A 24263-nucleotide genomic window follows, 5' to 3' on the forward strand; every position below is an offset into this window, starting at 1 on the left:
TATTCAGTGGCATTACTACAGAACCCCTCATCTCTAACAGGCCTGTCATTGCAAAAACTGTGCTGACTTAGAGCCAGCTTCATCCCTACAGGTCTGTTACTGTCCAGTTACTCCTCATTACAGTGTACCATAATATATATATTATACACATATATATACAATCAACTACTCAGATTCTTTTATGAGAAAAACTGAATTTAACCTTATATTGTCTTGATGATTTTTCAGTAGTCAGTGAGCAAGCCACATGAGCTTATTTCATCAGCTAGGAGTTATTGACACAATATCAGTACATGTATTACAGAAATTCTGAATGAACTTCTCTTCATTTGCTTCTACTGTGTGTGCTTCGTTTTGTCCCCATCACTCTTGAATCTTACACCTTTGTGTGTTTGTAGCTGTCAGAGAAGGCTGCTTGATAACCATGATTCAGAGTCACAGCATGTCTGAGGTTGGGAGGAAGTGCTGGAGGCCATCTAGTCCAAGTCCCAGTAACACAGGGATATGTCCAAGAGCATGTGAGGGAGTCACGGAGTCCTGCACAGTATCAATTTCCCACAGTATGAGGGAATGTATTAAATGATCTCCCTGTACTTCCTTGGTTTTGTGTTACTGTTAAATCGTTCAGATTAAAACACGTGGAATCTGCAAAGCTGCTCAACTCTGGCATTCTGCTGGGTAGAGAAAGGAGCAGTGCCAGTTGGAGTGGAAACACAGCGGATTTCAGCTCAGTTCCTCTCCCATTATGAAGCAAAAACACTGAACATGAAGTATTTCCGAGGGAAAATGATGCAGAGCCTGAGGCAGAGGTATCTAAGGGTTAGGCCACACAGAGTGGAAGCCAATGGGGTTCAGGACACAAGGCAGTTATCAGTGATGCAGCAGTATCAGCATACACTGGTATTGGCATCCCTCAGAACACAGATTTTTGGAATCAGAGTACCACTGTGATACCAGTGTATTTCACACTCTGCCCACATTTCTCCCTTCATCTGTATTGTAAAGATTCAATGCAGATACTCCCACTCATACATGAATACAATATATGCATCTGTTCCTAGGGGTGTTTTATTGTTTGAGATTTAATGCTTAGCAATTGGACTAGTTCCTTGTCATAAATCACTGCCATGGGACAGTTCTGTAAATGTGTTACATTTTTTAATACCATATCCATCAATTAATTCTCACTCCCTTTTAATACCCCAACCTGTATTTTTAAGTAACCAATAACTCATTTTTATGCTTGCCCATCTGGAGATACTGTACATGGGCCAAACAGTTGTCCTCAAAAATCAGCTTGTTTGAAAGCTTCTGCAGTCTAGACGTGCAGTGACATAAGGTTGCTTCAAAGTTGCTGGTCACCTGAAAAGGCATAAGCCTACAGCTTATACAGAAACAGAATTTGCTCCATTTTTACAGTATATTTCTGTTTGACAGGCATATTTGTACACTGAACAGCTAGTTGTGTACCATTCCACTGAAAAAAAATTAAAACAGTTGGTATTTCTGTTTCTGACTTGGCCTCTAGGTTGAACAGCTGGATCTGAATTAAACTTGTGCAGCAATGGGCAGACTTGTCCTAAGGTACTACCAAACTCAAAAATGAAATATTCAGCACCACCTGCTTCAGCTGAGCTTAAACACTATTTACATAACTTCAGTGAGTATTAAAATAGTAAATTAAAATTAGTTATATTGGCATTATTCTTTATGAGGTTTTACATTTGTTTAATTGCTGATAGGATTTTAGACAAGGTTTAACAATAATTAGACAGATTCTCAGTTTACATTGATAACTGAGTTGAAATCACTGTCATTTTCATTTTGTTACAGCTGTTAATCTGATCAGGTATGTTACTCCCTGTACTCTTTTTTTTTAATTCTAGTAGTATATTTTCTCCAGCATAAGTCTGTTTTCTTGGTCATGGGGTTTCTTTGGAGATAAAAAGAACTCCTGGTATGTGACCACCATTATTCTCAAAGATGCCGGGAGCACTGAACATTTACCAGAACATGTAGTGATAGGACAAGGGGCAACAGTTTTAAACTAAAAGGATAAGTTTAGCTTGGACATAAGGAAAATACTATTCCTCTTAGTGTGGCACTGGAATAGTTTGCCCAGAGAGACACCCCATCCTTGGATGCATTCAAGACAAAGACTGGATGGGTTTTATGCAGCCTGTTCTAGTGGAAGGTGTCTGTGCCCTTGGAGAGGGTTGAACTAGATGAGCTTCAAAAGCGTTTTCCAACCCAAGCTATCTGTAATTCCCATTAATTTTTTTTAAGTAATATGTAAAATAATACAAAAGAGATTCACACACATTTAGCTGAAGTGTCATGTCGTATTGTACTGTTGCCTGCACTTCCAAAAAGTGTCACTTGTCTGTTCCAATGCTAAGTGAAGGTAGCATGATCCATCATCATTCAGCATGCTGAAGCCGCTTGCCTCTTTAAAACTGAAGTTAAAAGCTTCCTTTTTGGTTCTGTAGTGCCTGATACTGCACATGTAAATGACAGTCTGTATTCTCATCAGCAAAGAATAAAAATTTATTATCCTAGTCAGAGTCAAATAACCATTATAAAAGAAACACTCTGAAAGTTCCCTGTTCTTCAAATTTCTCTACATTCTAATTCATGTGTATTACTGCGTAGCTCTCACTTCAGCATGTTTGCTGTGTTCTTATTAGTATAAGCTTTTACTCAGATAAAAATGCCATTAGAGGAGAGACTTGGACTGGGTGACCTCTAAGCTCAGCGAGCCATTAAACAAGTGACATCCTGGTAGACTTTCAGAATAATTAAAATTTAAATGCAAAGGCATACCATCACTGCTGGATGTATGCAAATTGTTAACTGTTTATGAAATGCAGGCAAGACTCAATGTCACTTTATGGTTTGGATGTAACATACATACAAGTCAAGTGTTCGACTTCCCTAAATTCTGCCTGTTACACATCTGAATGCTCTATATGATGTTAAAACATTAAAGCTAAGGACAAACTTTGTCCTCAAAACATTAATTACACTAGGCAATCCTGTTAAATTCAATGAATTCAGCTGAATTTAATGAGGGTTCCTGGTGTAAATGAGGGCAGAGCTCAGTCCTAAAACAGCATGCATATGTCATCTGGCTAAGCGAGAAAAGCTGTGGAAAGCAGAGCCTGAATGCACTGATTGTTGTATTCAAATCTTAAAGCTTAATGTGCCTTAACAGAAGTTTTGCATTTAAATTCCCACTTTTATTAAAGGGAGAAAAGAAGCTGTACTTCAGACATTCAGATAATTACATTATGCACAGAAACTCTGATCCTCAAAAGAACTTGAGCATCTCTCTGGCATTTCTAATAACTAACTGCTGTCCAGGTGACAATGGCATCAACTCACCAGCTGGTCACTGACACTATCTTGGTGCCTCAGTTTTCAGATTGGACACATTGAGTGTTCCCAAAGGCATGTGCAGACATGCCTGAAACTCCACAATGGACTTCAGCCAGTGTACTGGAAAGGATGGTCGTTTCTTCACCTATCCCATCCTTCATGTCAGCAGGAGTGCTCTGCACAAGCTGGATGAGCTCATTGACCTGGTGAAGAACTCCCAGCCAGCTAACACCCTCTTCAGATACATCTTCATCCTGAGCCTTTCAACACAAGGATGTGCTGGCAATTTCCACGCTGCCCAGGTAGGTTGCTGGGCTTTCTGCACTATAGGCCTAATAAGAGGGGCACAGACAGCCCCTCTGTGAAGCCTTTGCTGCAGGTGTTTTGCAGGTCCACTCGGGGATAAGTGAGGTGTGATCTTTGTGCAGCTAAGTTCTGTCGCTCTCATTTGAGTGTCAGCTGACACTTAACCACATGTGCTGGAGTCATCTGTAAGAGGAGTGCAGGATATGTGTGGTTCTGCCATCACCAGCTGCAGGGAGAAACACATTCCCTCGCCACTTCAACTTGCGACCAAGCAAATGGCAAAATGGGACTGAAGCATCAAATACAGATGTAAATGTATTTCAGACAGGCAGACCCACAGCAGGCAGGGTCAACTTCTCTGAGGTTGCTCAGGTAGCAACCTATATTGCTGCTGTCCTGAGCAGAAGCCAGAGAAATTAAAGATGTTAAAACAGTGAGTTTATCCAGTACCTCACAACTGTAAGAGTTCAAAGGAAGATGCCATCCACTTCTTCCATCCTGCTTTCTACCCATTTAATTAAACATTGAGGAAGGACTTTTCTTACCAGTGAGTACCTTACAATGTAGGAACCTGCACAGTTTCTGGCATTTGAACAGCAGTTCTGTAGTGCTGGATGCAAACAAGCCCCAGCACTAACTTTCAGGAAATGGTAGCAGAAAGCTGCTTTCCCACTTAGTTCCCCCAGCCAGTCTGGGGATTACAAATTCAAAGAGTCTCACTTTCAAGAGGTGTGAGAGATAGTCACAACCCTGATCATAGGGAGGAAGAGAATGGTGTGGATGGGGAGGAGGAAGTAGGTGCTGCCTTTCCAAGCTATTCTGGATCAACACATAAATTTTCTGTCCTAGATTTGAGCAGTCATCTGCAGATGTTTATTATGTATGAGAGTCATTAAAATGAATCCACCTGAAAGGCTTATAATTTTCCCACAAAGAGAGGAAAAAATTGGATGTTACCTTTTTGAGGCAACAAAGGAAGTGGGGAGAAGGTTCCTCTTTGGCTTTGAAAAACTGTCAAAACTCTCAGTACTAAATAGAAAAAACTGAAGTAAAGAACTAGAGCTGTTCATTAAAACCCACAACAATCCCCCTCCCCCAAAAAAACAAAAAAACAGAACAACAAAACCACACTATTTGCAATGCAAGATGTGAGCAAGTACTTCAAATTCTGGTACATGCTCCAGTGGCAGGCAGCAGGACTGAGCCCCCGCCCAAGGCTGGGGCAGCAGCCTGTGCATAACCCGGCCACCACTTTGTTTATGCCCCACCACTTTGTTTTGTTACAGCGTCACCAAGGACAGCTCACCTCTTTCCCATGAACAGCAGGTCAGCTTTAAGTTGTCTGAATCATTTGGGAAAAAAAATAAGCCTGAGGGCAGGCCCGAATCAAATTCTCCCAGCTCAAATGCCTGTGATCACAGGGGAAACCAGAGCCCAGAGCTCAGCTTGGCTGCTCTGGGCTGTGTCTGTGACCAAAGGCAATCCCAGAGCATACCCAGCCCAATTTTCTACCAGCCAATATTGACAGGCACAACAGTTTTTAATTGGTACTCTGAGAAGCAGCATAGAGAATAAAACAAAATTAATGCAGGTATCCCAGAGAGAATTGCAGCAGGGGAGGCCAGAATTGAAAGAGATTCACAGTCCTTTAACTGTTGAATCTTTCCCCAAGCATTTTGGTTTGTGAAATTTTGCTTCTTTGCCTTATCTGGATATTTATACAGTAAATAAATAATGAGAGCTAATGACTCAGTTGCACAAAAATAGGTTTTTCAAATTGCAGGTATAGCAGAGTATTACCTTTTTGCAACCACACAAAATGTTTTGGGAATTAAGCTGTAAAATCACAATGAGTACAGTAAATCAGATGAAATTTGCATCTTTGAGCCAGGGATATTTAAATTATAACACCAATTAATCCCCCAATGAGTTGATATGTTTATTTGGCTTCAGGAAATAGAAGACAACTGGCAGAGACCCTATTCTCAGACTTCCTCCCCTATTTGGAGGGGAGGGAGGGAATCTGAGAACTTCTATCATTTTCCCAGGAAGGAGTCCCAAACAAATGATGTCACTTTCAAGCATAGCACAAGTCAGGTCTACAGCTTGGCCAAATATCTAAATCCACAATTTGGCCACAAAGAAATATTCTTCAAAGCATCTCAGTCTTTATGTGTGCTGGTGTTTGCCAGCTGATATTAAATGACTGCCTTTGTCAGGAAACTGTCCCTTCTCCTAAGTTCCCAGTTCAAGTTCTGGTTTCAGGAACCAGAAATTCGGCAGGAGGGTGCCTGTTCTGCACAGTAGGACTCGGTGCTCTGAGTACATGAAGATTTATGCTAGTCAAGTGCAGCAGCCAGGACAGGCAGCTACCAGCTCCCACAGCTGCAGGTAGCAGCACAGCCCCTGCTTTCAGGCAGCCCAGGGCAGGACACTCATCACCAGCAGCACTTCCCTTCACCTATTTTTAGGCCCCCCCAAGTGGATGTTACTAGTTAACTACCAGCTGGCCATGAAATGTCTTTTCATTAAAAAATCCAGCCAAAGAAACTTGCCCAAGGACATATAACAAGGGAGTGCAGCCACCAATTTGCTCACCTAAATTATTAAAGATCTTACTGTCCATCCACAGTTTGCACTGAGTCCCCTTCAGGAAAGCTCTCTCAAGACGTTCATGAGAAAATGGGATATATGGCACTTTGGGAAAGTTTGGATTAAAGCAGAAAATAATACATAGGTACCAAAAAAAGCTATTTTTAAACATCTCAGTTCAGTACCATTTCTCCTATTATTTTTTTTTTAAACTCTAATCCTGGAGGAGCTGAAATATTTCCCATGCCTGAATTAATGCTGCCAATATGATGTTGCTGGAACTACTTACATGAATTTTCATTCTACATCAATATACCAAGATTTTCCACTAGCTGCGTTAAAACAGAACCATGTTTTTGGACCAAAAATCAGTTTCACTTTGCACTTTGGGGGGCGGGGGATGGTGGGCAGAGTGGGAAGGAAGGAGAGAGAAAAAAGGAAAAAAACCACTAAAATCACCATGAAAATAAACTGCATTTTTCATCTAAAGGAATGGCATGGTCTCCTTCCCATCTCTCTGCTTTCTGGAATGTTTTCTATTAATATTAACATTTTTTTTCTGCCTGGCTGTTTCCTCCCACTGTAATTTCCCACATAACCTCTTTGCAGGTGTGGAATCTTTATACTAGCCCCAAATTGCTTTTTTCCTAGCTGACAAAAACCACTTTCAGAGTGCAAAGCTTTCACCCTTTCAAAGACACCTATAGTACTAAAGGGCATGGACTCCAAAGTGTTGACAGTCAGACCCCCACAGCCCCTGCCACCTCTCAGCAGCAGAATGCATTGTGCTATGAAAATGATGAACGATCTCCAGTGGGGTGATCGTGTGTTATTTTGACAGCCAGGAGATGGGAGCTGTACTGGGTGTATATATTCCTCCAGAGAGGCAACAAAACAAGGTGGTTCAGTCCTGCTTCCCAGGTCACATCCTACATCAGCAGGCTGCTGAAAGCAATTGCTGTGGGCAGCCACTTTACTGTCCGTCCCTCATCACTGCTCCAAACTGTAAATCTCACCCGAGGAGAAAGCAGTACCTGCTCTCTCTCCCTGGCTGTTCCCCCAGCCTGGCAGGGGATGGCTGCTCTGTAATTGGGGGTTCCTGAGCGCCTGTGCTACTGCCCCACCTCTCCTTTTGCAGAGAGAGATCAAAACAGGAAGGCCCATAGGAGGAATGAACAGTCTCACCTTGACTTCTGTTAGGAAAAAAGGAAACAAAAGCTTAGAAGGGGGATGAGTTAGATGGGATACCAGGGACCGATACCAGCACCAGGAGAAAGCAGTCATTTTACTTCACATTCAGAAACCAAATTTTCTGTGGCATATAAATCAAAGGAATAAAATCTGCTGCAGGCAATGACTGTCATTTATTCCTGTATTTGTACCTTGAAAAATCCCCGAAGTTTGTTCTGGGAGCAGGAAGCCCCAGTGTGCTGTACAAGAGGACATTTAAGTGCTCCCCTCAGACAAGTGGCACACAAATCCCTGAGCCAGTAAGGCACATGTCACAGCACAGCCTCCCCTGCGTGTGTCTGACTATAGCTAAACTTCCTATTTGTTTGTAACACGGATTTTTCAGACAGCTTATGGACCACGGCACAAAAGCCAGTCAAGGCTGCATGGAGAACTCGGTGAGTCTCAGTTTTGCAGGCGTGGGTTGTACCTGTACCCCCTCCCATAAACTGAGCCCACAATGGCAGACTTAAAGGGTCAGCTGTGTCCCCACATCTCATTTAGCTTGCAACCCAAACCCTAGGAAACACTTTTTTCTTCACCCTTTCCAACTTGTAAGTTTAGTACAATTTCACTTCAAAATTACAACTTCACTTTCAGAAACACTTGAAGAAATAAAACACCTAGAAATGGTTAACAGCAATGCTGCTATAAAGTGAGAACTACTAAAGAAAGGTTGTGTACACACTCATAGGAAAGAACAGTGGGAAAGTTCAATTATCCATCATCTGCTACATTAGGAAGACCCAGGTAGGGCCATTTCAACTTTCTTCTACACTTGTTTATTTAGGAGACTGCAAGGCAGGAGCATGTATTATATCTGGCTGAAATCAGCACACAAGCTGCAGTCAGCTCATCATCCACTGAAAGCTGGAGCAAGCAGTACACCTGCCCAGCTGACATAATTCATCATTGAGAAGAGCAAAACGCTCCAGTGCCCATTGCTGGGGAGCTCCATGTCCTGTGTAAGCACAAGGCATTTACTGAAAACCAGCCTAGTGTGCCTAAGCCTACTCCACAGCTCAAGCAAATGAGTCACAGTCAGTGATTTGTCCCATGTTACAGAGCCAATCAGTGCCAGCACAAGGAATAAAAGCTGATTAATAATTATAGTAACACTGTTGTTCAATGGGTCCTAAATGTCAGCAAAAGGAATAAAAAAACCCCAAACAAACCAATAAAAAAATCAACATACCCAGGTCAAAGTAATTTTATTAATAACTCACAAGAACAAATTGCTACATTTTACTGAGAAAACCACAGCTTTATGTACCAGGGCAGAACTTGGAAAGCTGCATACTAAAATGCCGATTATGCAAATTTATCTTATGAACATTTTTAGACAAGAATGAAGGAGGGTTTATTTTCTTTAATTAAAACCAGAATCCTACGTAGTTCATTAGCATGGATTCTGAGCAAAATGAATATTAATGTAGCCCACCTCTCGCAATTCCACCTGCCAGAAATACCAAGAAAAAAAGGTTAGAAAATGGATTCCTGAGCAACTGTAAATGCAACTAGCTAATGTCACTGCAAGGCTGCTGGCATCTTTAAAAGGTCACAGAGATCAGGAAAACCTTTCTGAGTGGAAAAAGGCAAATAATACCATCACCTTCAAAAAGGCACGAAAGATCTGGGGAACTGCAGGCTGCTCAGCCCCTGCTTCAGTCCCCAGGAGTTTTACAGAATCAGCCATTATGGAAGGTGTTCCAGGCACAAGAAATACCCTGATGGGTGATGGGGAGCAGCCAGTCAATGCCAATTCACCAAGGGCACATTCTGCTTGACACCAACTGCCAGGGGCAATGGCTCTGTGGCAGAGGGGACACTATAGGTGCCATTCACCTTGACTCCAGCAAGGCTTTCTGTAGTCTGTCCCACAGCAGCCTTGTAGCCTGACTGGGGATACAAACTACTGGGTGGATGCAGAACCTCGGGTCCGTTGGGCTCAAAACAGTCTGTGGTTCAACCTTAACTATCAGGTGGTTACAAGTTACATCCCTCAGTCACTAGAACTAGGGCAAAACATGTTGAACATCTTAGTGAACAGAAGAGAGCCCAGCCAAGGGCACTGGTTTGTACAGCCTGGAGAGAAGGCTCAGAGGAGACCCAACTACAGTTTCCTACTAGAGCAGGGACTGTGAAGAAGACAGAGCCAGACTCTCCTCAGACATGCAGAGAAAGGGCAATAGGCAACAACTGCAAACTGCAACCAGAGAGTTGGCCATGAAGAACAAATGCTTGGCCATGGGAGCAGCTAAGTGCTGGAACCAGCACCCAGACAGGCTGTGGGACCTCCACCACCAGAAGTTTCCAAACTTCAGGGTCTTGAGTATCTTGGTCTAGCTTTAAAACTGGCATAGTAATTCACAAGGTTGGACTAAATCACCTCCAGATGACCTTTCAATCTGAATTTTTCTATGATTCTGTGATTCCAATTTCCTATGTAAATACAAGTTTAATCAGTGAGAGGCAAAAAGGCACATTTATTCTGACAGGGCTTCAGGATGTTCCACCTGTCAGGTCTCAGACACCATTATGTGCTTCTTCAGCCAAAAACTTCATATATTGTTTCCGAGCAGGAAAATCATCAGCCGGCCTGTTGTACGCAGTCCAGACAGGTTCTCCAACAAACAGCCTCATTGCCTTCACGTAATTCTGCCAAAGAACAAGAAGTGACAATTTAAGAGCTCCTTTTCAAGCGATCTCCATTCCAAAGTTAAGGTTTCACTTGCACTTCTGCAGAAATTTTTGAAACTATTTCATGATGGACTGAAAACTTCACATTCCAGAATGTAATAGCACTATACTGTTGTTCCTGCTCCCATGTCTGCAGTGGAAGACTCTGGCACCTATGCAGAGATACACTGTGTCATGATCAGTGCCTTCAGCTGAGACAGAAACAGTACTTCTCCCCATTCCAAAGAAGCCACACTGGATCCACAATACTCAGCAGTGCAACATTTAAATCCTATTTGCTTAGTTAAACAGCAGCAGCCAGAGTACCCTAGATGTTTACACAATACTTTTGGGGAATACTAGAAGTGTCAAAGTCACAGCCATAAAAACTGAATGGGGATTGCATGAACTACCCAGAAAATAATGCTTACAGGAAGTGAAGAGTCCCCAGAATCCAATAGGAAAAGCAACAGCCTCTAACACCAGCTAAACAAAAGTATGCCTGGTGCAAGGTACAGCTGCAGCAGCAGCAAACAGGATTTTACATCCTGCAGAAGTGCTCCAACCATGGGGTTATGGGGAAGTTTCTTCTTCTGTCCACTATCCTATAGATTTAGACCCTACCTACTCTGTAAAACACGGAGAGATGATTATCTTACACCCAACTATTCAGCAATGGTAAGAATAAAGTCAGGTACCAAAAGAACTTAGCTGCAAAATGCCAGGGTCTAGAAGCACCTAAAGATTTTACTTTGAAGACTGCACTTCTGGACTAAAGCTCCTGAAGTGAACAAACACTTAAGACTTCTTGGGGATTCAACCATAACCCCTGGCATTTTGTCTATGTGAAAAATAAGCCCGAGAATAGTAAATGTAGTTTATTTGCTGTGGATCTCAAGATGCAAAATGGGAAAAGTAGTGTTTTTCACCAAAGCAGCATCTCCGTTTTTCACATGTATGAACACTGCTATCTGGGCAGCTGATACAAAACAAAAACCTTCTCAAAACCATTCTTTTCACCAGAGGTGCAATTTTATCACACAGGAAACAACAGCACGTGTTTCCCCGTTTTGCAGGGGTAATGCCAAGGTGACACACAGGTTTGTAAAAACCGACGAGAAATACAGACCAGGACTGTAAGTGCCAATCTTACACTCCCAATGACAAAAATATCTTTCCAAAGGAGGTCACCACTTGTGAAGCCAGCATCCAGCTTAGCATACAGTGGTTGCAAGTAATGGCTCTGGACCCTTAAATCTTTCTTTCCCCGAAGGTGAATTTAACACTTGTGAAAAATGTCACTGCTGGACACAGAAATGCTCTTCTATCCTCACAAAAATACACAACAAGGCAATACAGAATGATCCATCTAGACCTTGTCCACCTCAACTGACAGCTGGGGCAACTGTGGCAGGGACAGCCCAGGCTTGATATGCCACAGATACCACGTGGAATGACTTTATAGCTGAGGAGAAGCTGAATTTGTGACCTGGAGATGAAAAGTTCAGATGCTGTGAATTATTTAATATTTTTCATTCTCTTCCTTCATATTTAATATGTTTTGCTAATGAACTGCAAGTCTTGGGGCATGTAGTTACTAATGTGATATACATTCATACGGATTTGTCATCAGAGTTTATGGTAATCTACAACAACATACGTTCTCATCCAGTGTAAATCGGTGATATATGCCAGCAGGGAGGGTTATCATGTCTCCCTTTTCCATGGAAATCCGAATCCATTTGTCATCCTTGTCTCGAACATCAAAATAGCCAGATCCCTCCAAGATGTAGCGAATTTCATCATCAAGGTGTAAATGTTCTTCATAAAACGTTTTTATCTAGGAATAGCAAATATTTTGTAAAACTACTGAACACAGGAAAACTGCAAAGAAATCTAGTAAAAACACAGGGAAGCTGAGAATGGCTTTCAGAGGGTAACTGGGTTTTAACTAACAGGGGAGACCAACAAGGTTAAGATGGTCAAGCCAACCAGCCAGCCCCTGTCTTAGGGCACATCTAAGCAGGCTCCTACATTTCCTCTGGAGGGCAGGAACTCCTCTGACAAGAAACAGCAGCTCTAGCTGTACATAACCATTCTTTGAACAACAGTAATGCTTACACCTATTTGAAAGAGAGATGGGTAAAACTTACTACTGCAGGATTTGGTCCTTGTGCTTGCTCAGTTTGATCATTTTGTGTTTTTTTTCCCCCCAACATGCAGCACCAAAACAAAGCCACAGATTATCCCTCCTCTTTTACTCTTTGTAGAGCTGAAATAGCTGTACAGGGTACTACTACTGTCTGTGAAAATGCAGTTACTGCCAAGCACGGCCCATCTACAGCAATCTGATGTACACAGTGTGTCATGCCTGCCCACACACAGAGACTCAGCTCCAGGGTCTCTCATTCATGACAGTGGCAGCAACATTCTCTTTTTTCTGGAATGGTGAATTCTTCGTACACGCACAGAAGAAAAAACACATTTTAAAAGTTCAATTAACAATGACCTGAGAGGTTTAGCGCACAGTGAGCAGTGCAATGCCAGGTACCACTACCACCTGCTCAGGTCTGGATGATATTTAGCCACACTTGTGCAGATATCCTTGAGCCAGAAGTGATCCAGCATAGCAAGATGAGCAAAAGTCCCTATGTCTTTTCCATCTTTCTGTCAGATAGAACCTAGCCAGGCCATCTACCTAATGAGTTACTACCTAATTCACCTTCTCACCAAGACAAAACCACTAGAACACACTGGGCTTAAAACAAACTGGTAAATGGAAATTTAATAAAAATATGATTGGGTTGCTGTCCCCAAGTCAGAGCAGCAAGCCATCCGCACCTGAAGGCTGGGATGAGAAAGCTCCTTCTAGGAGGCTCACCTGAACAATGTTGAGCTGTTATGAAATTGTCAAGGTACTTGCTCCCTACGGTAAAAAAATCTTCTTGCACAAAGAATATATCTCTTCAATTCCATGGGGTTAACACTCACTTTAAAAAGAGGCATTATGCAAGCAGCCATTAGAATGTAAAAGCCTTCAAAGCCCAGGCTCAGCTGGCAGCCACTTGCCTTCATCCCAGAGAGGCTTTCTGAGGACATGTCAGCACTGGCAGAACTCTCCTGGTAGGAATCTTAGTTTTGAAATGACAGCGACAGAATTGATCCTCAAAACCTTTGAAGGCAATCTACAGAAGCAAAGGACCTTCGCTATCTTTAAAATAATATCAAAAGTTCTTTTTTAAAGTTCAGGCCTTCGGTACAGGATGTGTTTTAGCCGTGGAAGCCTCATCCCCGTGCCCCGCTGTGCAGTGTCCAGCGGCAGACGGCGCGGAAACCGGCCCTCAAAGCAAAGCTTCGCCTACCTTTTCCTCGTAATTTGGAAGCTTGTCTTTGTGTATGGTCACTATATCCATCCAAGAATAATTTTCTGCCCTCCGAATCTCTTTCAAGCATGGATCAGTCTCATAGTTATCAGCATCCAACTACAAGAATAGGCAGAGAGAGGGGAAAACAAAACAAAACAAAACAAAATAAAAACAAAAAAAAAAAACAAAAACATTCGGACGCCATTGCTAAAGGCGGAACTCAGGGCACTCGTGGGAATCCCGAGGTGCCGGGAGCGCCGGCCGCTGCAGGGCGGGCAGCCACAAGGACACGGGGGTGTCTGCACGGCCCCCGGCCCGGCCCGGCAAGGCGCTCCCAGCGCGGCTCAGCCCGGCCCCGCGGTACATTCCCGCTGTACCCTCCCCTCCATACCCTGCGGTACACCGTACCCTCGGTACATGCCCCCCGTACCCTGCGGTACACCGTACCCTCGGTACATGCCCCCCGTACCCTGCGGTACACCACGCCGAGGCGGCGCAGCTGCTCCAGGCTGACGGCGCGGTTGGGCCGCTGCCGGTGCGGCGCCCGCTGGTCCTCCTGGGACTCGTCCATGTACCAGGCCTCCACCATCCCGCCGCCACAGTGCCCGCGGGGCCGGGCTGGCAGCGCGTCCCGCCCCGGCGGGCAGCAGGGCCCGGCAGAGAGCGGGACGGGCCCGCCCCGCGGCCTGGCGCACGGCCGTACAGGCGCCATGGGCCGCTCCCAGCGGTGCGGAGCTTTCGTTTGAGGGAACAGCCAGGCTGAGAGCCGAGAGTCCCCCCGAGAGAGCGGCCGGGGCTCGGGGCCTCTCACCTGCACCACCCCCCCGGGGTAACCCGAGTGAACGGCCATGGTATTTGCGTCTGCTCTGACAGAACATACTGGTACGTATGAGCCTGCATTGCAACCCCACAATATGGAAAAATAAAGAAGGAACTAGGAGAAAAATAAAGAAAGTGGTAAGACATACTTGCACAGATAACTTGTGTTGTCTCCATCCGTGAAGATACAGCCTCAGCACCCTCCCCCAGCTGGAGTGAACAAGACACCCTGGGGTGTGTCCTCTCCAGCCTCCCCCTGATTCTATATGGCAAATAAACCAACAGCCAGCTAAGCACAATGTAAGAACGGCCAGGCAACTTAAACAACCCCTCCTTTTTTTCTTCCTAAAAAGAGTTTACTTACCAAAGTGTCTAACTCACTACTATTCCAATTCTCATTAAAAGGTACCAGATCATTTTAATGTACAGTATTTATGTTTAAGCACTACTGGTTATCAAACAGATACTCTAGAAGCTGTGCTTAAGCATACGGAAGACAAGTAGGTGTTTGGACAGCCAGCACTGAGTATCATGGCTGCTAAATGCCAATATTCTCCTAAAGTTGCAGTTCTCTGAAAAGATGACTTGGACATCCACCATCCTCTGCAGGCCCTCGAGCCCCTGTTAAGTGCTTTTGAGAAGTACTGTTTGTTTTCCATCCTTTAATCTTGTCACCTTCCTCTTGGCTTTCTTCTGTCCTGAATATCCAGAATAAGAATAAACATTCATATCATATAAAACTCTGTCCTATTAGATTTTCTATTATAATCTACCTATTAGATGTAGGTAATCAAGTGGCCTAAATTCAGTACAGTTATGAGTTACCCACTGTCTTAAAGGCTTTCCAAAACTCCTGCTTAAAAAAAACCAACACCCCCCCCCCCCCAATTTCCATATAGTAAATAGGATTTGCCTATCTTACATACTCTGTTAAGCAAGTAAGTTACTGATTAGGGTGGTATTTTCTCTGCAGCCAGACTTCTAAAGTAAATAGATAATTGTGTGCATATATAAAAAGAAGCAGAGGGGGCTCAATCAGTGCCCTCCTAACCCCTAATGAGCTTCAATGTGCAGTTTTGGATGAGAAAAAAAAAATCTTCATGGATCTATTAACTACTGGATAGCCAGTTTCCTCCTACTACAATCAAGTGACTAAATACGTAAAACCTCACACTTTGCCTCAGGAAAGATACTGTAATGCATGAGAACTATTAAGTAACAAATTTCTGCAACTCTAACCATCTGTACAGAAATTAACAAATACAAAAACATTTCAGTGACTCGTAGCTTAAGCCCTATTATTCAGTGGTAAAAATACAGAGACATCGACACAAATAACACAACAAACCTGTTTGCTTTTCCTGTATACTTGCATAGAAAATAAACCCATGTTGATTGCTGGTAATTACTCTCCAATTCAAGTGCACATTAGCCATTCCATTAATCTCATAATTGACTGGAAAACACAGTCAAACACTTGAGATCCGGAAGATATGGAGAAGCTTACCATCTTCTAATCCCATTTCAGGTGAAATGGTCAATTACTACCTTTGGGACAACACTGAAGAGGAACTTACAATGCTAACTGAGAAACAGTATGCATAAAAAAACCCCAAAACCTACTTAATGGAAATAGGAAGCCAGAGACTAAGAGCTTGAACACGAATCAATAAAGATTCATTGTTCAAGTCTTCTTGTGACCTTGCTTTTTCTTTGTTCAATCTACCCTGCAAAATAACATGATAAAAGAAACCTACTGGTGCTGTAGCTGACATTGTGAGGCACACACAGGTCAGTGTTACAAAGCCCATCCGTGGAGCACTTATTGCCAGTACCCGAATGCCAGAGCAGACCAATGGACATCTGTGTTAAGTGACCTCCTACCAAATAAACCAACCCCAAAGTCTGCCCCAGGCCCAGCTATTTTGGGCTGCAATATAGACCTCTGTACAAAAAAAGAAAATAATAAAAAAAAATATTTATTTTACTAAGAGGAAAATACAGAACACTTTGATTTAAAATCTCTTATTCAGAAGCCTGTCTTTAAGGTGAATTCATAAGTACACAAGACAGGTAAAAACACTGACCACAGCCCTTCTAATAGATGGAGAAAAAACAAATACTCAGTATCATCAACTAAATATTGTCTCAATTGTAAAACAAATGCAATAGAAGAAAATATAGGGTTTTCCTTCCCAGAAGTTGGTTTATATTTAGTGCTTCAAGCCAGAAAGAAGTACAGCTCAAAGTTTAACTCTGAAACAATTACAGCAGTTCAAGTTGTTGTTGTCATGTTAGGCCTTTTCCTCCCAATGGAACAGTCTCTAGTCCCAGGACATCAGCACTTCGGTTTACCAGCGCCTTCTCTTGCTAGTCTATCAGCTTCTTCATTTCCTCGGAAGCCAGCATGACCAGGAATATGCATCTGTCAGGACAAAATATAGAAGTGTTAGATATGGAAGAAATCAGGAAGAAGTAGATACATGAAATTTGATCAAGCAATGCTCTGTCATTGATAGTACAGGAGCACCTCCTCAGAGGTCCTCACCTAATATTTAGCCCTCAGGTTTTCTTCCCAGGGATTCTCACTGTCTTTCTTCCTCTAGGGAAACTCCTGCCAAACTGTGAATATCATCTTTATGGGAATTAGTGAAAAGCATGAGGACTAGCTAACCTATCCTTTAAGAAATGCAGACAACAGCTCCAATTGAAAATTCCCACCTTCCTGCATTCAGTGCTTAAACTGAGTTAATCTTTCCCCAAAAGCCAAAGACCTCTACTCCACTAAAAGCCTCAGTAGTTACAACACTCAGGATACATACATAGGATATTAAAAGATCCTCTAATTTTCAGATGTCTTAATTGTCCATCCATCAGTCAGGAACTGAAAAGAACTTTACACTCTAAGCATTCCTTGTCAGAAGTAAGGGTGGAGTAGGAAGGTGAAGAAGAAAGTCAAGCTTGCTATTTGACAAGATCTGAGAGGATGAAGAGTGTGTGAGGTGACTTTAGATTTACATGGCAAGGTTTTGGTACCACATGGGGAGCTGTAGGTAGATTCTGTGAAAAGATACCAGCAGTGCCCCTACATGAGAGAAGGCCAGACCCAGCTCCAAAAGGGACCCACAGTTCAATACAGCTAAGCCCATCCACAAAGCTGATGGCTCTTCTGCAATAACATGTTTAAGAAAGGGTAAAAATGCTGCACAAGAGCCAGAGAAAAAAAGAGTGAGAATATGTGAGAGGAACAGCTCTGCAGACACCAAGGTCAGTGCAGAAGGAGGAGGTTCTCCGGGCACCTGAGCAGAGATTTCCTTGCAGTCTGTGTTGCAGACCACGGTCAGTCAGCCTTTCCCCCTTACAGCCCAGGGAGGGCCATGGTGGAACAGAGATTCACCTGCAGCCCATGGAGGACTCTGTATGCATACACTCCCCCTGAAACAAAATTCTTCCCACCTTTTTTAAGAGATTCAGGTTTAAGAAGTGTGCATAAAAGAATATATTATAATTATGTAAAACATTCCCAAGAACAGCTGAACTTAGTTAGTCTTTAAATTTTTATGCTTTCTCCTCAATAGGAAATAGGAGTAGCTATAGAAAATCTAGTCAGCCTGTAAATTGCAGTCACCAACTCTGTAACACAGAATAACATGAATACCTGCAATAAATTCCCAACAAAAAACTGCACATTAAATATCAACATGATCCTGTTTCCTACAGAGTAAAGACAGAAGGTGAGTAAACCTGCCATTAGCAGCTGCAAAGTCAACTGTACACACATTTTCTCAAATCAGTGGTCTTATACCATAATTAGGCTAAAATTTAAGAGGCAAAGGCATAGATTCCCTGAAGTATTAAACACTGATATTAGAGGTTACAGAAAAATACATTTTACCAGAAATACCTTTATAGAAGTTGGTTTACTTCTTTACTAGAGAGCAAAACAATTTAAAAATTTTTATTTTAAAGACCTTGTCATATCAACTTTTCTTAGAAGAAATACAGTTAAGGCACAGAAAACTAGAGTTAGTTTATTTGAGGCTACACACACTCAGTTTTCCCAGTTTAAAGACACTCATGTGATTGAGTTACTCCAACAAACAAGGATCCTACAGAGTTCTGAAAAGCAAATACAGAAATTCAGCTATGGCACAAAAACGTTATATTCTAAGGTTAGATTTCCAGGAATGGAAATCGCATCTACTAACAGCACTAACAAACTAAAAATAATTATTGCAGGCATTTTCTAAGAAGTAATAAGAGACAGGAAACAAATACAAATATTAATTTAAATAAATGAAATACTGGTTCCAAGAATCTAGGTTATGTTGCTAATTTGCTTTAAACACAAGCAACTTCTCTGTATTTGCAGTTTTACTTAAGGATGTACAATATTATTGCTCTACGAAAGTCTTAAGTTATGATCATGCTTTCAAGTTTCTACCAGAGACATGTTTAAGATGTCATTAAGAAAAAGAAACAAGGAACTTACCCACTGAATTTCTATGTCTTTTGTTAGATTATCAAGTCTTTCAAAATCTTCTTTATTTATTACACTTCCTCCTGAACTTGTTCTCCAACCATTTGTTTTCCAGTTGTCAACCCAGCTCGTAATACCTATGCAAAGGGAGTATCACCATAAGAGTGCTATTAAAGAAGCCAGCAAGGATCAAGTTGCAGCCAACAACCTTTTAACAATTCATTACCTCTGTACAAAGTCTCAGGCAAAAACACTGGAGACAAAAGATAATTCTTGTTTGGTTCTCTGCTGCTGTCTTTCAGGATTGTATTTTATCATTATTACCTGAATTACCCAACCATGTTTTTCCAAACAGATATTTAATTTAAAGACTACAATCTTATATATGCATTGTACACAAATTATCTCATGAACTTCAATAAACTAGACGCTAAGGGTTTGTTTGATGATACAGTAAGCAAAGCCTACAGCTCGCCAGAGAATTTTCTGTATTACTCCTTAAGTAAGGATCTTCTTTTTTTTTAATATCTTTGCTGGTGTGGACAATGTAAGACATCCTTAGTGCTATCATGACCTGAACCAAATAGGAAATCTCCAATCTTGCACACAAAACCTCCTAAAAACCAAATTACATCCATTTGTACTTAACTACAAGCCTTCTTCTCTAGCATTTTAAAATAACTCCTAGACACATCTACAAAATAACTTTGGTTAAACAAGAATGGAACCTGCACCTCAGTGACCCAAAATGGAAAATGAAACTGCAAGCAGAAGCAAAGAGACTAAGACAAAACCAAAAGGAGCAACATTTAATTTTCAACCATAAATTGCACTAAGTTTTTGTTTTATGCTATATCAAAGAAAACTCACAAAATCAATCTCCAACGTGATCTGGAAACAACAAAAACATGTACTGCCTTTGAAAAATTGAGAAAAAAAAAACCAGAAAAAAAATACTTATGCAGTTCCAGATTATCACAGGAACAAAATCTGAAGATCTTGAGGAAAGAGGAAGTTTTTCTCAGAAATTATGTCTTATTGGCTGCTTCATATGGTATTTACAGAGAATAAAATAAAGTTTTCCAGGTCTTTTAATACATACTCTGAGCACATATCTCTGGCTAGTCTTCCAGCGTAGCCTAAAAGCTTGGAAGCAAGAGAATTTGATTGTGCCTTACAAGTGTGTGTGTTAAAGACAGCCTCTCCAATAGAAGCAAAACAAAAACCCTACAGGTTACCACACCAATTTCCAAGTACAGCCTTAACAGCCTATACATGAACAACATTGTTTCTAGATTTTGTGTCACACTAAACGCCTCAAGACACAAATCCTGTTGTTACTTCTGTCAGCATTTACTGTAACAGACACTTTGACTCTACCTCTATTTCATGCAGTTAGGAGGCAATATCTGATACTCTGAAGTTTTATTCCAAGGACTCATGAGTGATAAGTTATGTACTGTCTTCCTTACATTCCTCTCTCCAGGACTTAGAATGTTCTGTGGGTCTTATGTACTGAAAAAGCATGCAGTGTGTCTTTAGGGATCAGGAAAATTAAAATCCTTAACTTACCATTAATAGTGAACTTGCTATCAGTGTAGATTATTAACTTCTTGATGTTTTGACTCTTGGCTTGCTCTATTGCTTTGCAGGCTGCCTTAAGAACATTTCAAAATAACCACAGTTCAGAAAAGATTTTGATCACATAGAATTAAAATACCAACAAAGTACCTGATGCTAACACAGAACTACAGAGTATTACTATAACCTCTCCACCAATGGTTATCAACATGTTTTAGTGTAGAGGATCCCAAAATTGTGTATTGCAGATGACAACTTTATGATTCAGGCAAAGAGGCAGACATTTAAGTTTCAGTTGTAAACAACTCCTCGTACCATTCTGATGTTCATCTCTGTGCTGAAGGAGTAACTTCCTAACCTGTTTTCTAACTATCAAAACCTCTATCAACACCAAGGTATTTTCTCCAAAACTTTGAAGAGGAAGAATTCATATCAGTTCCAACAGTCTGGAACCCTTAACAGGTTGGGGTTTTTTTTTGGTGTTCTGAAATACAGCAGGGAGAAGTGGCTGGGTGTGAATGCAAAACTGAAAAGCTCTTTAGTGACAAATTTGACCACTGGCACACCAATACCACCTCTGAAATGAACTTTTTAGTTTTTAAGCAGGTCAATTGCCCATTTCAGTTCATCTCCAAACATGGAGTGAGATAGCAGCAATACCATAATTAAGAGGAGATGAGAGGGCTAAATCTGCTGTTGCCAACAGAAGTTAGGAGCCTAGAATTGTTTTTTGTATTTATCTAAGGATTATGATACTCTGATCCTGCCATCATAAGATGCTGACTCTCCTCTTAACCAATACTCAGCAGCCCTCACTCTAAGGTCTGAAACATACACATTAAAAATGCAAGGGAATCTATACAGATTTGAGAGCCAGACTTGCCTAATGTAAGACTGTTTAAATAGCTGTGCTTGGTGACATTTGAGAATTCTCAAGGTGAATTACCTAGTTCAAAGCCAATAAAGACCAATAAAAGTTGAAGATAACTGTTTGAAGCCATAACTTTTAATACTTTGCATACTTCCCTTAGAATACTGGTTTGTGGAAACCAGAGCTGAAATAGGCATGAAAGTGCAGCTGTAGTCTAACATGAAGAAGCATTTCAGGATATTTGCTACTTACATGGATTTCTGCTCTTTGATTAGTCTGCCGTCCAGGAAGTCTTTCACTGATATTTCTGTGTCCAAAGAACAAATAGTAGATTAGTTATCCCAAATATTCAGAATGGTGTATAATGGCTACACATTTAAAAAATAAAGACAAGAGTGTTACTTTTTTTAAAATAAAAATTATGAATGGATATTCTAGCACTAGCTTTCTCCTGCATAGAGCAATTTGCATATCTGGACCTGACATCAATATAACATTACATTTGTCATCTTCTGTGCACACAGATTGCTATTTTAAAACTTTCCACATTACTTGAATTCTTGCTTCAGCCCCTGAAAATATTATTTCCAGTTGATTTTTCCCAGAGATGCTGCTTTCTCAGTTTCCCTCAGTACCTCCTGACTCAGTCTCATAATGTCATTATGAGTCTCAACAACAGAGTTTCATATTTAAAAGGAGGCTGGTATTGTAAATCACATAAAAACCAAATAGAATATATTAATTAAAAAAAAGCCATTGAGCTACTTACAAAGGGTGGCCTGGTCCCCAGTAGACACCTATTCCAGCACGTGCCCTGTTACGTCCATTACCACTGCAACAACCATCTGTATAAACAACTGCAAAGTCACCTACAAAAAATTACCGAAAATCAGAAGTTCAAGCACTTCTTCAAGAACACTATTTAAGATAGAAGAAATGTTTGCCAGTACTTTAATCCCCAAAATTTCCCTCCCCAGAGAATTCTTCCAAAAGGTAACTGCAGAAGGCATGTGAATTAGCAGCACAGAACACCACAAGTCCTACTGCAGCTTGACACTCTCACTGCTGTCAGACCAGTCAGCCTCAAGAACTTCCACCCCCAGGCCCATACTTCTCACTACAGTTCATGTCTTCTTCAAAACTTCCCAGCTACATCCAAATATTTAAATATAATCTATAGCCCAGACACACATAAAATCACACCTATAATAATATGATTAAGCTATAGATTCATACCCGTTAAAACTAATAAAAATTACAGTGAAACACAATGTGAACAATAGATTATGGTCCATGTTTTCATTTCAAAAATAACTAATGGGCCTGATGTTGCCATATACAAACCTCCCTAAAAGCTTTCTAATAGTTACACTTGCTGCTCATCACAGAGAGAAAACAAATTAAAATAATTAAAGGAATGATCATAGACCTCACCCATATATGAAAACTTATCTTCACTGACTGTTGGTGTCGAGCACGCTGAGTGCACTTCATCATGTTTTACACGCTTTGCAATCTGCTCTTCGTTTGCAGACTGTTCACATGGCCTTTTACATGTACTGCAAAACAAGGTATTTAATTCTGGCTCCTCTCTTTGGCTACCACTTTCTTGTGTTACAGATGGAAGACCAAATGCCCCTTAAAAGAAAACAAAAAGAAGTTCAGCAAAATCAAATTTTATTTGAAACGACTGCTTCTAAAGATTATTAGCAGGTTATTAACAAGGTTAATCCGTTATCTGACACCACCCAAAACTATTATCGAAACGAAACAGAATACACCAGTCATTCTTCATCCTAAATCAAAACGAAGAGGAAAAGAGGAAACAGACATGCAAGGGCCCTTACACCTTAACAAGGAACAAGCAACGCTCTCCTAACACCCACAGAAACACTTTCACTGCACTGGTACATCCATCACCGTGTCCGGAGGCCATCGCCATGGCGCTGCGTCAGTGACGAGGAATGACCAGGGGCCGGTGCCCGTTTCGGCAGCAGCCGCAGCGCTGGCACAGCGAACAGCGAGCCTGTCCCGAGCCCCCGGCGGAACGCCGCCCGCCCGCCCTCCTTCCCCTTCTCCCTGCCGGGCGCGGGATGCGCTACCTGCCGGCTCGGGCTGCTGCTGCTGCGGCGCCGGCAGGCCGGCGCGCACGAAGGTCCAGGCGTCCTTCTCGGTGGCGAACTTCTTGAAGCTAGCGGAGGGGAACTTGTTCACCTGCTCCTGGCACTCCGCCCTGCAACAGAGCGGGCAGCGGTGAGGCAGGGCCGGGCGGGCTTCCCGCTCCACCACGGCCCTTGCTCACCAGGTGCGGTAGACGCCGGTCCGCCGGCCCTTGCGCACCGCGTAGAACATGGAGGCGTCCCTGGGGACAAAGCAGGAGTGGCTGAGCACGGCCACGACCCAGCGCAGCATCGCGCGGTCCCACCGCCATCCGCGCCCCCGCCCCACCCCGACCTGCGCTCACCGCGGCACCGCTGCGCCTGCGCGGCCGCCGCGCTCACGGCAGCGCCGGGGCCTCCTACGGGCCGCCAGAGAGGCCAAAGTACCAGAAAATCCCACAGCGCGGAGTTTTGTATGGCTTTTTTGTTTGGTTAGTGTTGTTCCCTCCCCCCGCCAATAATGGTATTTTGAAAACCTAAATGTGCTGTTGTTTTGGGGGTGGGGCATGAGGTGTGTGAGGTTTTAGCGGCTTTGCACACACCAGCTCGTTCTGGAAGTTCCATTTGCTAACAGGCAAAGGAGACCTCTCAGGTAGGTTGACATGTTTAGCACTTAGTCCAAAAGGCTGGAGCGGGACAAGATTGTTAAGCTGGTTCTCATCCCGCCGTCCCGCCGTGTGTTCCAGCTGAGCCCTGTGTCGAGGTGGCCTCTGGAGTGAGGAGAAACGCCTTCATGGAATCGCAGGGTCCTTAGGTTGGGAGTTACCTCTGGAGACCATGTGCCATGGCAGGGTCAGCTGGTG

General features: G+C 42.4%; 2 protein-coding genes across 2 annotated transcripts; both read right to left on the bottom strand.

Annotated features, from left to right (window-relative positions):
• Positions 1-8700: 8700 nt before the first annotated feature.
• ADI1 (acireductone dioxygenase 1) lies at positions 8701-14289 on the bottom strand. Its single transcript, XM_014883723.2, has 4 exons — positions 14020-14289; positions 13548-13667; positions 11846-12025; positions 8701-10164 (listed from the first exon to the last, which is right to left on the bottom strand). The coding sequence occupies exons 1-4, from the start codon at positions 14260-14262 to the stop codon at positions 10033-10035; spliced, it is 675 nt and encodes a 224-aa protein (XP_014739209.2). The 5' UTR covers positions 14263-14289; the 3' UTR covers positions 8701-10032.
• Positions 14290-16332: 2043 nt separating this feature from the next.
• RNASEH1 (ribonuclease H1) lies at positions 16333-23848 on the bottom strand. Its single transcript, XM_014883724.2, has 8 exons — positions 23604-23848; positions 23404-23534; positions 22736-22939; positions 22071-22170; positions 21554-21608; positions 20422-20506; positions 18862-18986; positions 16333-16794 (listed from the first exon to the last, which is right to left on the bottom strand). The coding sequence occupies exons 1-8, from the start codon at positions 23711-23713 to the stop codon at positions 16708-16710; spliced, it is 897 nt and encodes a 298-aa protein (XP_014739210.2). The 5' UTR covers positions 23714-23848; the 3' UTR covers positions 16333-16707.
• Positions 23849-24263: the final 415 nt, after the last annotated feature.

Source organism: Sturnus vulgaris, chromosome 3 (genome assembly GCF_052056855.1).
Source record: "Sturnus vulgaris isolate bStuVul1 chromosome 3, bStuVul1.hap1, whole genome shotgun sequence".
NCBI lineage: Eukaryota > Metazoa > Chordata > Aves > Passeriformes > Sturnidae > Sturnus > Sturnus vulgaris.